Source organism: Aplidium turbinatum, chromosome 1, assembly GCF_918807975.1.
Source record: "Aplidium turbinatum chromosome 1, kaAplTurb1.1, whole genome shotgun sequence".
In the NCBI taxonomy this organism is placed as follows: domain Eukaryota; kingdom Metazoa; phylum Chordata; class Ascidiacea; order Aplousobranchia; family Polyclinidae; genus Aplidium; species Aplidium turbinatum.
In genome coordinates, this window is record NC_137472.1 from 52,778,597 (window position 1) to 52,793,373 (window position 14,777).

At 39.9% G+C, this 14,777-nt stretch overlaps 1 protein-coding gene across 1 annotated transcript in view; it reads left to right on the top strand.

The window, feature by feature from the left end:
- LOC145767073 (uncharacterized) overlaps positions 1 to 14,777 on the top strand; it is an 87,899-nt gene that overhangs the window by 20,681 nt on the left and 52,441 nt on the right. Inside the window, 22 exon segments of the mRNA XM_082578821.1 lie at positions 99 to 336; positions 633 to 863; positions 1,739 to 1,868; positions 2,222 to 2,414; positions 3,067 to 3,249; positions 3,638 to 3,835; positions 4,033 to 4,182; positions 4,322 to 4,442; positions 5,354 to 5,508; positions 5,966 to 6,101; positions 6,557 to 6,665; positions 7,245 to 7,367; positions 7,935 to 8,175; positions 8,545 to 9,153; positions 9,584 to 9,862; positions 10,470 to 10,709; positions 10,998 to 11,159; positions 11,497 to 11,665; positions 11,808 to 11,986; positions 12,432 to 12,587; positions 13,456 to 13,685; positions 14,002 to 14,239. Of these exon segments, the coding sequence (XP_082434947.1) occupies positions 99 to 336; positions 633 to 863; positions 1,739 to 1,868; positions 2,222 to 2,414; positions 3,067 to 3,249; positions 3,638 to 3,835; positions 4,033 to 4,182; positions 4,322 to 4,442; positions 5,354 to 5,508; positions 5,966 to 6,101; positions 6,557 to 6,665; positions 7,245 to 7,367; positions 7,935 to 8,175; positions 8,545 to 9,153; positions 9,584 to 9,862; positions 10,470 to 10,709; positions 10,998 to 11,159; positions 11,497 to 11,665; positions 11,808 to 11,986; positions 12,432 to 12,587; positions 13,456 to 13,685; positions 14,002 to 14,239 (4,470 nt within the window).

Below are 14,777 nucleotides of genomic sequence, written 5' to 3' on the forward strand. Positions count from 1 at the left end.
ACATGCAGTAAGTTAACTAAAACATGGTTTTATCACATAGAAATTAAAAAAGTCTGCGATAACTTTTAAGGCTTGCGAAAACGTTACTTTTCTTTCAGGCAACTTTTGCGAGAGCGCCACAGTCAACCCAGTGCCATGCCCGGACGGAACGTATATGCCAAATGGGGTCGATAGCTCCACGGACACTACAATCGGCACTCCAGCTGGCAGCCAAAGTGATTGCCTGATATGTCCGGGGGGTTCGATTTGCTCCAATGGTGCCATCGACCATACCGGATGCAGCATTGGGTTCTACACAGAACCAGGAAACTCTATTTGCGCGCGTTGTTTAGCTGGGTATGTGAAACCAAGTCGCGCTGTGCAGACCAAGGCGTGGGTTTGTTAACTTTGTTACATGGTTGACCAGCCAGAAAATAAATCATTTTTTTACAGCAATTCAACGTAATCGCTGTGAAAAAAACTGCTTTTCTGACTGGTGTGTCGCAAAAAAGTGGTGTCTATTTGCTTGAACAATGACTATGTGTAATAATAGAGCTCAGTTTTATTTATACCAATTACCTAATTACCACTAACAAAGTTTGGATTTTTAAGCAAAAAATTGACAAGTTTGTAACTTTTTGTTCGACTTTCAGTTATTATTGTGATGAGGAGGCGACTTCGTATGAGAATATGATTGCCAACAAAAAATGCCTTGCTGGTCAGTATTGCCCCGAAGGCCTGAAGTCTCAAAGTGAGAGCGTTGACTGTCGTGCCGGTCACTACTGCCCCACAGCAACCCCTGTCGAAGTGGAGTGCCCGACTGGAACCCTCAACAAGGATCCAGCCAAAGAATCGATTAATGACTGTTTGCCTTGCACTGCCGGGTATGGCCATGCCATTGATTGTATGGCCTACAGTTTATGCATTTTGATATTTTATTTTTTATCAGATGCTGTTATGAGCTGATATGATTATGCTTATTATGTAATGATTTAGGCAACAAACATCTTTAAGTAGACAATATAAAATTGTGAAAATGCAACACCAAAAGCTCATGATCGAGAACAATGCTGTATTATGTTCAACCCTGAATAAGAGTAAGGAACATGATGATGTCATGAGCTGATAAGGGACGTGTTATTGTCAAGCCGCTACCCAGACAGCAAGCGTCGTCATTTTTATGTAGTAAAAATGACTTTTTTGGTTATTCTTGCAGTTAAGGTGTTTCTCATATAATAATTTCATTTAAAACACGTAGAAAATTTTAAAAATTGACTTTTCTTTGTCAAAAGCGACATTATGAACTAAACGTTCTCCATCTTCTTCTTTTTCGTTGGTGACGTCATGACTGGTAGCATTTGGATGAGAGTATTAGAATCTCGAGTGAATCGGATGAGTTTGTGGCAATCTACCATTACGGGTGTAATTGACTAATGAAGATAACACGGCGCATTGTTACCAAATTTTTGTACTTTGTGACCATTTACTAAGATTTTAATTTAACGTTTGATAAACGAAAAGTTTTAGAAGACACTTTTTGAATAGCAAAGGGTGGAAAATATGTGATTCTATTTGAATAAGGACCTTCTAATGATCCCCTTTTAAGGTGAAACAGGCTGTAGAGGTTTAGAGAGTATTAACTATATTTGATGTGATTATTTTATGTATTTGATATATCATATTCAATCCGTATAATTTAACAAGATTGCTCCGATAATGCATTTAACTTTATGAAACTATTTTGATACTTGTGTTGCAGATATTTTTGTCTGGAAGCTTCGAATGACGTAAGTGGCGGTTGCGAGATTGGGTATTACTGTCCCACCGACATAGCGAACCCATACACCCCAAGCCCCCTCACTCTTATCGGGTCTTATGGACCCAAACAAGTGAGTTAATTGCTTCAGTTTTCAGTAGAAAGTGTTTCATTCGTTCTAGCTTGACTTTTTTGTTCTAAAAGCGAGAGAGCAGGGTAGATGCAATTTTACGTAAAGGAAACTGTTTTTATAATGCGTGAGTATGTGTGTGTTGTGTTAACTGCAGTTTATCAGTTGGAATGATTTTCTGACACTCTTCAATGTGAAAAATGTAGCTTAGCATTCTTCAAGTAAACCCCCCCACCGCCCACACACTGACAACTTAAAAATGTGATAACCACCCGGAAATGTTCTCCATGTTTCTTTTGTTTTTTCAAACATCTACGGGCAAAATTTTAATATAAGTTTGTCCAAATCATTCTCAGGTGCCATGTCCGGAGGGAACGTATCGCGACCAAGTAAACGCTGCAGTGGAAAATGATTGTACGATATGCCCCGCCGGTTCCTATTGTCCTCTGGCTTCGACTACGCCTTTAGCCTGCACGCAGGGATATTATTGTGAGGATAATGTTGGTCTACCGGCACCTTGTCCCAAAGGAACATACGGCGAACGATCAGGTAGACAAGATTGCATAAACTTTGTTGTTTAAAATTGATTTAAGACTCAATTTATGGGTTAAATCTGCACTTAGTTATCCAATACATTTTGGGAGTTAAAAACCTAGCGACCTGTGTACCTAGACCTTGCTGTGCTATCGTATAATAACTACTGTTGGTTGAGGTAGTTTCCGTCACAAAGTCCATAGGGTAAACTATGCTTTATACATATTTTTTAAAATGACGTTTACGAGAAAACCAACTGCCAATGTGGGGTCACTGGACTTGATATCACTGCAAAGCTCCTGGTTTCACATTTACTGTAATGTGCATGACTGTGCCTTTATACGACTGCGCTGAATCTGTCTGCATTGCAAAGCATCGAAAGCGATCCAATCCATATCTGTAATGGATATTGCGCTATGTAAAAGCATAATTTTGATATGTTCAGACATATAAAGTTAATGGTTTTGACAATAAAAGATTTAACTATTAAAGTGTGACTAAGCAAAATGCTAGGCTTTACTAGGCTGATTTCCAAAAGGTTAGTTGGTATAATACAACCTTGCACTCATTCGTTTGGTTGTAGCCTACAGCGAAAAAAACGTTTCTTGAAAATTTGTTTAAAAAAATTTCCTTTTACTGGTTTATTTGTAAAACACTTTAAACCCAGGTCTTAAAGCCGAGAGTGAATGCAAGCTTTGTGACCCCGGCTCGTACTGCGACTCTCTGGGTCAGGTGGCCGCAACAGGAAACTGTGACTCTGGTTTCATTTGTTACGAAGGAGCAAATCAATCTAATCCGACTGATGGAGTCACTGGTATCGAGTGTCCAGTTGGAACATATTGCCCTTCAGGTATTGCCCGAAAACGTTAGCCCAGGCATTGGTGTGCATGCGTGGGTCAGACTGCATGGATTGGTAATTGTTTGCGCGAATATGGCTAACCTGAGCTTTTTTTAATATCACTTTCATGCTACAGCCAAAAGAAGTTTTAATGCAGTCAAATACTGGTAATAATGGAAAGAACTGTTCATGAACGCCTAAGCCTGGAAAATGCATGGCACACCAACAGAAGAATCTGTCAAGTTGTGCGAATTACATTCAACTGTAATCTTTGATAACTGTCTTAACAAATTCGCTGTGTTTTGTTGCTGTGGAAGTTGTGGTTTTGCATCGCAGTATCGTATTTAAACCTGTTTTAGAACTTGCTAGTTTCTTATCATTTTCTTGCACTCATTTTTAGGTTCATCGGCTCCCACACCGTGTCCATTAGGGACATTCAGCACCACACCCAGGCAAACCGATGATGGTGACTGCAGACCATGCACTGCTGGCTCATACTGCAGTGGTAGTGCTCTACCCTCGGTCACTGGACCGTGCCCACCCGGTTATTATTGCCCTTTGGGGACAATGAACAGCACACAGTTTATATGCCCGAATGGTATGTCTTATACCGTTCCTGTTGTAGAATTGTGCATTTAGTAATAAAACATTGTTCTTAAATAAGTTGCAAAGAAATTTGATCACCAGACTTGTCCGAGCGTTTCGTTTCTATATTACGTTACGTTTGTTACGTTACGGTGTTTACATTTACGTTACGTATTGCGTTTGTTTCATTTGATTCATTTCATACGTTAGGTACCTACTGCAAGGAGATGAGTGTCCTTCCTGTCGACTGTCCTATAGGAACATTTAATGGGGGTGATGGCCAGTCGAATTGTTCCGGGTGTTTGCCAGGTACAACCTGCCCGCAAACTGGAATGGTGACGCCTTTGCCTTGCCCGAGAGGTGAATATTCCTCTTTCCTGTGATTTTTTTACAACTAACTATGTGAGTAAACCTTACATGCAAACCAATAATGTCTGGAAGATGGATTTTTTTTCCTTCTGAGGAATTAATTTGTCATACGATTTGTTGCTTTATTCAGGAAGCTACTGCGAGTCTCCGAATCCAGATTTTAACCTCACAGTCCCGGCAGACGCAGCTGACTTTTTTGGAACCTACAGCGAGGATGGTTCACTATGTCCCAACGGAACATACAACCCGGAGTAAGGCAAACTTGTGCCTCGGCTTCCTATTTTTGAAAAGTTTGAAATGCTATCACTTCCAGAACCTTGGATCTAGTATATACTGTGCCAGTGCCTGTTTGATGCAACTACAAACAACTAATAGATACATGACCAGGGAACTGTGTTCCGAAAGCTAGTGCAAACCGCTACTACCACAGCGAACTCGCAGCATCAGGCTAAAACAGATCGTTAATATCTACATTGTGAAGTAAGCAACGATCATGATGCTAAAAGCCAACTCAATTTATTGCAACAATTAGGTGAATTGTTGCAGTATGGCATAAACAAAAAAAGAGTCTAGTTTGTCGGCTCTCAGGTTTTCCGCCGACTCTATAAAAGCGATTGAGAAATAGACCTACACTGAAGAAATTAGTTTACACGATGATGAGAAGCATGCCTTTCATGGTGTGGCTAGATTAAATCCTTCTAAAAGTTTAGTCACGGAAAATGTAACTTCAATGTTAAACCCATTGATGTTCCTGAGTTTTGTGGTTGTCGGGCCACTCAGCATGCGACAACTCAGCAAGTGCTTCGACTCGGCAAGTACATTTCAGCTACTGTTACGTCAGCAAATGAGATTTACTTGCTCACGTCGGACTTGTTTGGTCATTGCTCGCTAAACTGAATTTATGGACTTGTGACATGCCAAGTAATGGCTTGCTCAATGCTCAGTTGTTACTTTCGCAGTTTTATCATTTGCCAACTACAGCCACTTGCTGAAATATTGCCAGCTCAGTTGTCACTTGCTCAGTTCACGACTGCTTACTTTTAGGACTCAAATTTAATATGTTATTAGTACAGCAGAGTGAACTCTCTGCCAAAGTTTGTAAATGTAACTTTGTTGGTCGACTACGACGAAGTCTGACAAGTTTGCATGTGCTCATTTGCAGTAAAGGTGCAGCGACGATAGCAAGTTGTAAACCATGCCCCGTTGGGAAGTATTGTGCGTCGCGTGGCCTCATCCAGCCGGAGGGAAATTGCTCTGCTGGTTATATATGCTACAACGGGTCTGATGTTGCGCAACCGTCTCAGGACAATTCAACAGGTATTGTAGGATGCACTTTTGTATAGTTAAAACGACGTTTTATTCATTGCAATGCAACTTGAAATGCATCCACGCTAACAGTGCGATATTCTGGATCCTGATTATTGTGATATGTTTGAAAAGAAATCTTTTACTCAAAACTCGCTAAAAACGAACCAAGGCATAAGAATTTTGCTTTAAACAAAAAAAAGTTATATATTGTTTTGTTTTTGAAAGCTCTGCTACTTATGCGACATGTTCCTTTCACCAATCACTTTGGAAGTAAGCGGTCACGTGATTGACTAGGTTCACTGTTCAACCATTCCGCTCTTTTAATTTCTTTTAAACACTTTTTCTCTACTTTTTTAAAGTTGTTCAGCTTTATTTCCTTCATCAGGAAGGAAGGAATTTCACAGGAATTTCAAAGGAATTTCACAATTTCACAATTTATTGAAACTTGTCTCAATTTTAACAACAGGACAGTCACGTGATATATCAATGGGGCAAATATGCGACACAGGACGCTACTGCCCCGAAGGGACCACCTCAATGCTCCCATGCCCTGTGGGGACGTACAACCCCAATGTACGAGGATCTAGCGTAGCCGATTGCTTGTACGTATTTGTGTTGTTGATGTAAAGATCTTACACAGCTTTGCATAGCTATTTTTTTTTAATTTGACAACAAAGTAGTTGGAATGCTTGTTCAATTTAAGTTAAAATTACAGAGATCAAAACGCAGAAACTAAATGTATGTTAGTTTCAAAAACTAAACTGTTTGCATCATCTGTGCTACAAGCCTCTTCAATTGCTTTGGTTAATTTTTTTTTAATGGTAAAAGTAGTTTCGAACCTTTGCTATTTTGTTGCAAAAATACGAACAAAACGTGAATTTTTAATTTAATCTATCAAAAAATTTTAAATGTAAGAAATTAACACCAAAACTAAGAAAGTTGAAAAAAAAAGAATTTAAAATTGAAGCTGAGACACAGTCTATAAAACGCATGTGTTCTAATAATATATTTACAATATGTATTGAAACATGGTAATTCGCATGTATTTCGTTAACAGACCATGTAGATCTGGTAGCTACTGCGAAACTCAAGGACTTAGCGTGGAAACTGGACCTTGCGATGAAGGATTTTTTTGTTCTGGGGGCGCCTCGGTTCCAAACCCTGGGGTAAAGTTAATTTGACATTTGTAGGGGAGGCAATTTTTCTCTTTCCCCTCTACAGCGTTTTTTTCAACTGTTTGTGCTTTTATGATAACCCTGCCTTGCGTTTATTGACTCTACAGTTCCACAAACGCAAAACTAAAGATTTATGGACAAAAATTAAGCACAATGTAAATGTACGATGTAAAATGTACTGTACTCGCTTCCATGTTTTGATTGTTTGGATAAAAAATGCTGTTTCATAAATGGAAGGTGTCACTGGATGGAATATATTGCTTACTGCTATTTTTGATCAATTTTTGTTTTCGAATTGACCACTAAAAGAATAATGACATTTTTGCTCTTATTAAATCTTACCCGATTGTTCTGTTTATTTCTGAAGCCCAGCGTACTTGCTTTTGCAGCTTCCAAATGAAATGTTTTTTAAGCATACACCTCGTTTAATCTGAACTTGGTGCAATCCATGTCTTGGTGACGTACCTTGCGAGTTTTCATTGTCAGTTTTGACAAAAACCTGCTGTTATGAAATTTTGATCACTTTTTTTTCTTTCGAAATCAAGTTTAAGAAAATAATAACTTTTTCAGAACTCTTCCATAAGCAACGCCGGGGGAGATATTTGCCCACCTCAGCATTTTTGTCCCGCAGGTGCTACCAAACCTTTGGAATGTCAAGCGGGGACTTTCACGAATGATGAAGGTCAAAGTGAGGTAATCTGCACGATTTCTAGCAGTTATACTGTATACAATTTGTTTATTTATTTGCCCTATTCAATTTTATATTATTAGTAATCTACATAATAATGCACTCTTCGTAGTTCTACTCCCGGCTTAAGCTGGTTGTTGAAAACACCGCTCATCTCTGCCCAGGGTGTAATAAATTGGGTGGGCGTAGTTGCTGAAGGAAAGGCCGCAGAAAGGAAGGAAGTGGCCGCCCTTCTCTCGTTAGTACCGAGGCCTCCGAAGGCTTATTACAATGAGAATCTTATCTTCTCATCCCCGGCACTTGGAATCAAATAAGGGACCACTTTTACCTTTTACATATGCATTGCACTATTCAAGGCTTGTCAGTCCGAGGATAAAGATTCAAAACCAAACCATTTCAAACTATTGTCAGTTTTTGATAGTTCTAACTATAGTGTAGCATAAATGTAAACAGACAGAACGAAGCAGATTACAAACAGTTGTCAATTGCTGAAAACGAATTAGTTCTGCTCTAAATATCATCTTTCAGTCTTTCGCAATAACAAATTTAAGTTTAGTTTTAAAATTTTCCAGTGTATCAACTGCGAGCCGGGTTTTATCTGCTACGCCGGGGCTGGACCTGTGCAGTGCCCTAGCGGTGACTACTGTGAAGGTAGCAAAGGAAATGGATCTTTTGCCAATCGCGATTTAGAGCTGATACCGAATCCTTGTGATCCGGGAACTTATTCCAACGCAACTGGATTGAAGTCAAAAGACGACTGTACGCCGTGCGACTCTGGAAAGTATTGTTCAGGTGGAAGGGATGCGCCTGATGGTAAGTGACTCTCATTTACTTTTATTCACATAAAACTTTGGTTTTTATTTTACTTATTATTAGCTCGCATTAAAAGACTCTGCAAATTTTTCCATAAAGTGAAAATTATCGGCTTTTGAAACATCGGAAAAGTAATTCTTCAACTTTGGTTTGTTTCTTTGGTAACGCGCTTGGTGGTTCCAGCGGCTAGAACGTATGTATGAAGCTTCACGGTGAAGCACCGATGAAGGTTTATGATATTTTAAAATGAACACCGCCATAAAATTAAATAATAATTAATATACACATTCGAGCCTTAGTTTTCAGTTCTATCCTTTGTCGACCCACGTTTCAAAATAACTTCAATGCTTGATATATGTTTTCGTGCAGGTGACGTGGATCCTTCGTACTACTCTGGCGGTGCAGCTGCAGAAAGCACGCCGCTTGGACCAAAATGCACAGGAAGTGGTCGTGAGTTTGACTGTGGTGCTTGTCAGAAAGGTTACTACTGCGAAGGTGGTTTGGGAATAATGCAGCCCTGTCCAGATGGCACGTTTAGCCCTACAATTTCATTGTTCGCCCAAGATCAATGCACAAACTGTTCAGAAGGCTTTTATTGCGTTGGAGTTGGCAGAACTAATGAAACGGCAAAATGTTCCGCTGGGTATTATTGCACTGGTGGATCACAGTCCTCGACACCTAGCAACAGCTCCGGATGGGGCGGAGAATGCTCTCCGGGGTATTATTGCCCCGAAGGGTCAAAAGACCAAACCCCATGTGCCCCTGGGACTTACACGGAAATTTATCGAAAGGAAATATGTGACCCATGCCCCGCGGGTTTCTTCTGCACGGCCAGGACGTCGAAACCAACGGAATGCAAGTCCGGGTATTATTGTCCTCAGGGCACCAGCGACTATACTGTCTTCGCCTGCCCCAGTGGAAGTTACAACAACAAAACTGGCTCGGATAGTTCCAGCGATTGCCGACCTTGTCCTGCCGGTAAGCAATTCATTGCATGCTTGAATCATAGCGTTTTATTCTCATTTTACGTGATACAAAATTTATCTAAACAGCAAAATCCGTCATTTTTACATTGATTCAATGGCAGACATTGAATCAATGTAAAAACGATAGATTTTGCTGTCTGAGTGGTTATCCGAAATTAACCACCTTTCAACATCACTGGACGTCAGGCAACAATTAAATACTTGTTTAGTATTGAAGGAATTGTCAAAGACATTGCAATTCTGTGTGGTACAATATTATTTTCGGGTAACAATGCTGAAGACTTATTTTGCTTTCGTTTCTTTTACTTATTTATCAACATTGGTTGTCGATTGACTTTTCAAGCAGTGTAACTTGTTGTTAGCATTGGATGTTGAGAGATGTATGGATCTGATGTCTTTTTGGCACAACCTTTTTGTTTCAGGATTATATTGCGCTGGTCCCGGAGCAGACCAGCCCACAGGGAAGTGTGCAGGAGGATGGTATTGTAATGGCTCCTCATCCGAAGCGAAACCGACAAATCCCTCTTACGGAGGCATCTGTTTTGCTGGTCAGTATTGCCCTGAAGGCTCATACCAACCTGTGCTCTGCGATCCAGGGATGTATTGTGGTTTCCGAGAGAGGGAAACACCGACTGGGAATTGTTCAGCTGGATACTTCTGCACCAATGGCAGCTCAAGTGACGCACCAACCGACAGTACAGGCAAGTTTATTTTATTTGTCTTTTGAGACACGGGAAGAACATGATTCTTGTTATTAATAACCTACAATGGTGCAATGGATTTTGTTGTATATGAAGACGGGTTCAATGGATTTTGTTTGGGATTAGGGTGGGTTCAATGGGTTTTGTTGAGGATGAAGATGGGTTCAATTGGTTTTGATGAGGATAGGTCCAATGGTTTTTGTTGAGGATGAAGATGGGTTCAGTGGGTTTTGTTGTGGATGAGGGTAGGTTCAATCGGTTTTGTTGAGAATGAGGATGGGTTCAATGGATTTGGTTGTATTTTCTGTTTTACGACATGAAAATAAAAGATTCTTATAATTTTTAACTTTTACCAATTCAAGTGAGATGATCAGGTTGTGTTTTAATAATTATCTTTTCTCAACTCTTCGAAAGAAGTTTTACATTCAGATTTGTGGCATGTCTGTTAAATGCAGATGAGGATACGTAGTTACACGCGTGGTTTAGTGTGGTTTTCCTTGTGGTAATCTCGAGCACATTTTTTTGCAAAATTTTTACAATTTTTTTTAATTTCTCTTTTTTACTTTGTTTTATTTGCAGTTTTACTATTAGTTCTTTTATTGTTTAGGAGGTGTGTGCCCAACCGGACACTATTGTCCACAGGGGTCAAAATCTGGGTTAAAGTGTCCCATAGGAACATATAGGCCCACTACCGGTGGTGAGACTGTTAGCGATTGCACTGATTGTAGAGGAGGGAGCTACTGCAATGACACTGGCCTCTCTGACGTCAGTGGTCCGTGTCAAGAAGGTTTCTATTGCGAGGATGGCCAAACTAGCCCGACACCATCAGCAACCATTTGTTGGCAAGGTCAGTTTCATCATAACCACAAGAATTGACGTCAAGTGGTTTGTCAGCCACTGCTGTAAATCAAGTCTATTTTGTTGCCTGCATTGGACAAGAAATATATGTATTACTGTAGATAAGAATATGAGTATTGAAAATGAGTGCGAACATTAAGTATGACTATGAAATATCAATATTGCTGTGAATAGCTTTTCCTAGCTGCTGAAAGTCAAACCGACGACAGCTATTTGCCGCTGGTTCTGCTTTCCGCAACAGACTGACGATTTTCAAACAATCTCTTTGTTGTGCCAGGATACTCATGTCCGACTGGTTCGAGCCTCCCTGACCCGTGCGGAAACGGGACGTACCAGAATGAAGAGGGACAGGGCAGCTGTGTTGATTGCCCGCCTGGATATTACTGTGATGCCTCTTCTGGCCCAGTGATCACGTACAACGATACACAATGCCCTAAGGGTAAGGTTTCATGCATAGTGTATGCATCACGTTTGTTTTGTATCACATTTCTTAATGTATCGCGCTTGTTTAAATACATAACTTTTTTGTAGATATGCTTATTGTTCAATATTGTAATTAATGTATATTATAATCAGGGATTGATTATAATATTTTAAAGGTCCTTAGGATATTGGTTTTTTCATGGACATATTGCGTTTTGCTTGTTTACCACTATGTAATTTATACCACTATGCAGTTTATAACACTATGTATGTAGTTTATAACACACTGACTAGAAGTAGGTACTGATAAATAATGATTTTTCTACATCGAATTCTTGTACTATTTTTTGCAGGCTACTACTGCCCACTCAAGACAACGCTGTCCAACCAATACCCTTGTCCGACCGGAACCTTTAACAATCGAACGTTAGCGACAAATTCCGATGACTGCACTCCATGCATTGGTGGCTACTACTGTCCGAGTCCTGGTCTGGAACAACCGACCTTGCCATGTAGCGCCAAGTGCGTATTTACAATGTACACAATGGTATTCAGTTTTTCAGCTTGCGAGATCCACACCTACAACAAGAGTGGTCGAGCCGGGAATCGAACCTGTGATCTGTTGATCTCCAGCCCAGGTTCAAAAATATTTTTATTGTTTCAGATATTTCTGCACAAAAGGCGCTATAGAAGCGACACCTAACGACGGAGATAATGCTAACTCCTGCCCGCCTGGTTTCTACTGCCCAGAGGGAACAATCTCTCCCTTACCCTGTCCACCTGGTACATACAGTTCGATTGGATCTTTAGGAAGCAGCGATGAGTGCACGGGCTGTGATCCAGGTAAGCGAAACAAACAGTCAACTACACACTACAGTTTATTCCATTAGTCATTTTTATAAAACTTACAATCATAAAACCCAAGCGGTCACAAACGTTTGACGAAATCTACCTCTAACATCGCATCGATAAGTGCCGAAATATTCGCCTATTTTGACAGTTATAACGATGGGATGGTGCAGCCGATGAGGCGTTGGCTTTCCAATAGTGAAATCCTGGTTCGACTACTGGCTTAAGCTGGTTGTTGAAAACACCCCTCACCTCTACTCAGGGTGTAATAAATTGGGTGGGCGTAGTTGCTGAAGTAAAGGCGGTCGAGAGAAAGGAAGTGGCCACCCTACTCTCGTTAGTGCCGAAGGTTTAGTACAATAAGAACGTTATCTCATCTCTGACATTTGGAATCAAGTATAGGACCACATATTTTAATCTTTTTCTTTTTTGTTTTCAGGTTTCTACTGTTCTCAATACAACGCATCAAAACCGACCGACGTATGTGCTGCTGGTTCTTACTGCCCATACAACGCAAGCAGACCGGATGAGATTCCTTGTGATGCAGGAAGCTTCTGCGTTGAAGGCTCGTTTGCACCTGAGCCTTGTCCCGCGGGTAAGTAGATTTGCACATGGTTGCTTGTATAATTACGTTATATCAACATTGTATACTGTTGACATTTGTTTCTATACACAATCCGTATCTAGCCTACGTTTATGAGATGCTTGGATGTGCAGTTGAAAACTGTCGTATGCATTGCTCGTTATGCACACTGGAAAATTGCAAAATCTTTAAACGTACTTTGTGGTATAAATTTTTTGTGTTAGTTTTAATACTTTCAAAATATTGAAAACCAGCGTAGATGTATCAATTTGCACAATTTAAGTCCTGATAGTTTATTTTTGTTTCATAGATTATGAAGCTTTGGTAGAGAGTTTGCTTCGTTGAACCATAGAGAAATAAAACAAAGTAACTTCAGCGGGTTTAACATGATGTATTACTCACATAAATATAACATAATTAAAATAAACTCTAACGTTTTCGACACGTACGTGTGTCCTCATCAGGAATTACATGTCTGCAATATACATAAAATGTAAATTACCTTACAAATTTCCTTACAATTTTCATTTTATTTATATTCTAGATATGTAATTCCTGATAAGGACACACGTACGTTTCGAAAACATTAGAGTTTATTTTTTATTATGTTATATTTATGTATGTAATACATCATGTTAAACCCGCTGAAGTTACTTTGTTTTATTTTTCCATAGATTATAATAAATATTTTAGATGTGTTCTCTTGAAGTGGAGTGCATTTGGGTGTTTGGAATTGTCTGGTGTATCTTTTTCGTGTTTTTTTTTAAACGTTTACAATCATGAGAAACTCTTGCAAGTCACATAGTCTGCGTAATATGCATGATGATATCTTGCCCATGCATTCCCTCTGTTGCCAGGCTACATGTGTCCGTGCTTGCAGGTACGTTTTCGAATAGGACCGGGTTGGTTTCCAATTCTTCTTGCACGTCTTGTACCGGGGGTATGTACTGTGAGACTCCTGGGCTGTCATCACCCACAGGAAACTGTACCGCCGGATATTATTGTCCGCCTGGTTCTATCTATCCGCAGACTAACACAACCGGTTGTGTACCCGGAACCTACTGTCCTGGTGGCTCTGAAGAGCCACTGATTTGTCCCGATGGCACTTATGTAAGTTTAAAATTTGTATTATGTAACTTTATGTCATTAATCATCTCAGTGCGCTTTTTCGAAACTGACAGTTTTCTAATGCTATCGTACAACAAAAAACCCTGGATGTGATTTTTCGCCATCGACTTCGATTTCTGCATAGCATAATATACTTTTAAACAATTAATATTTTCTTTCTCTGTGTTACTTTTGACCTCAGTTAAGTTATTTATATATTAACAACGTTTGGCTAGTTTTTACTGGATTGACAGATACAATACGATTTTCAAAACTATCTTGTCCATTTAATTCCTAATTTCTTTTGTGTATACATCAGGTGAATACACCTTTTGCAACCTTTTGCCCCTCTTGTCCTGAGGGGTTCACTTGCACCAGTGCAAATGGGATCAATGAATGCCCCAAAGGTTACTACTGTCCGGCTGGTACCGGACTAGCGCCGCAAGCCTGTCCCAGAGGCACATTCAGTAACGAAACGGGACTGACAAACATAACCGAATGTCAACCTTGCCCGCCTCGCTACTACTGTTCCGAAGAAGCAAGCCCGAGTCCTACCGGTAACGTATTTTTAGATAGAATCATGCAGTTTCTACGTTACTTTAAGTCAAAACGAAAAACATTAACTCAGTTGTTTTGGTTGAGTTTGTGTGTATTGAAACGGCAGCTTCGGGTACTGTTGCTATGACAGACACAGGGATATCTAAAGAAGGGGATACGAAGGCTTTTAATACGTCTGACAGTAGAAAGGCTTTTGTTTATCGTAAATAATCTCTGTTTACCGTAAAATAACAATTGGTACCGATGGTAGTTCAATAAATTTTGTTATAATAACCTGCATTGCGCGATTAGCATCAGGCCTGAATGCTCACTGCATGCTCATAGTGACTTGTTAATTCAGCTACCCGTATACTTGCTTTACATCTAGCCTACTGCAAAGGCTTTGTTAAGAAAAACAGCTTACTAGTAACTTTTAAACTGTCTTTCCAAACAAGTGTTCTTTAAATATGCCCTATGTAACGTTTACAAACTGTCTTTGGTAGCTGACTGTACCAGCTGCACTACAAAACTTTCTGCAATTTTGAAAAGAACCGCATG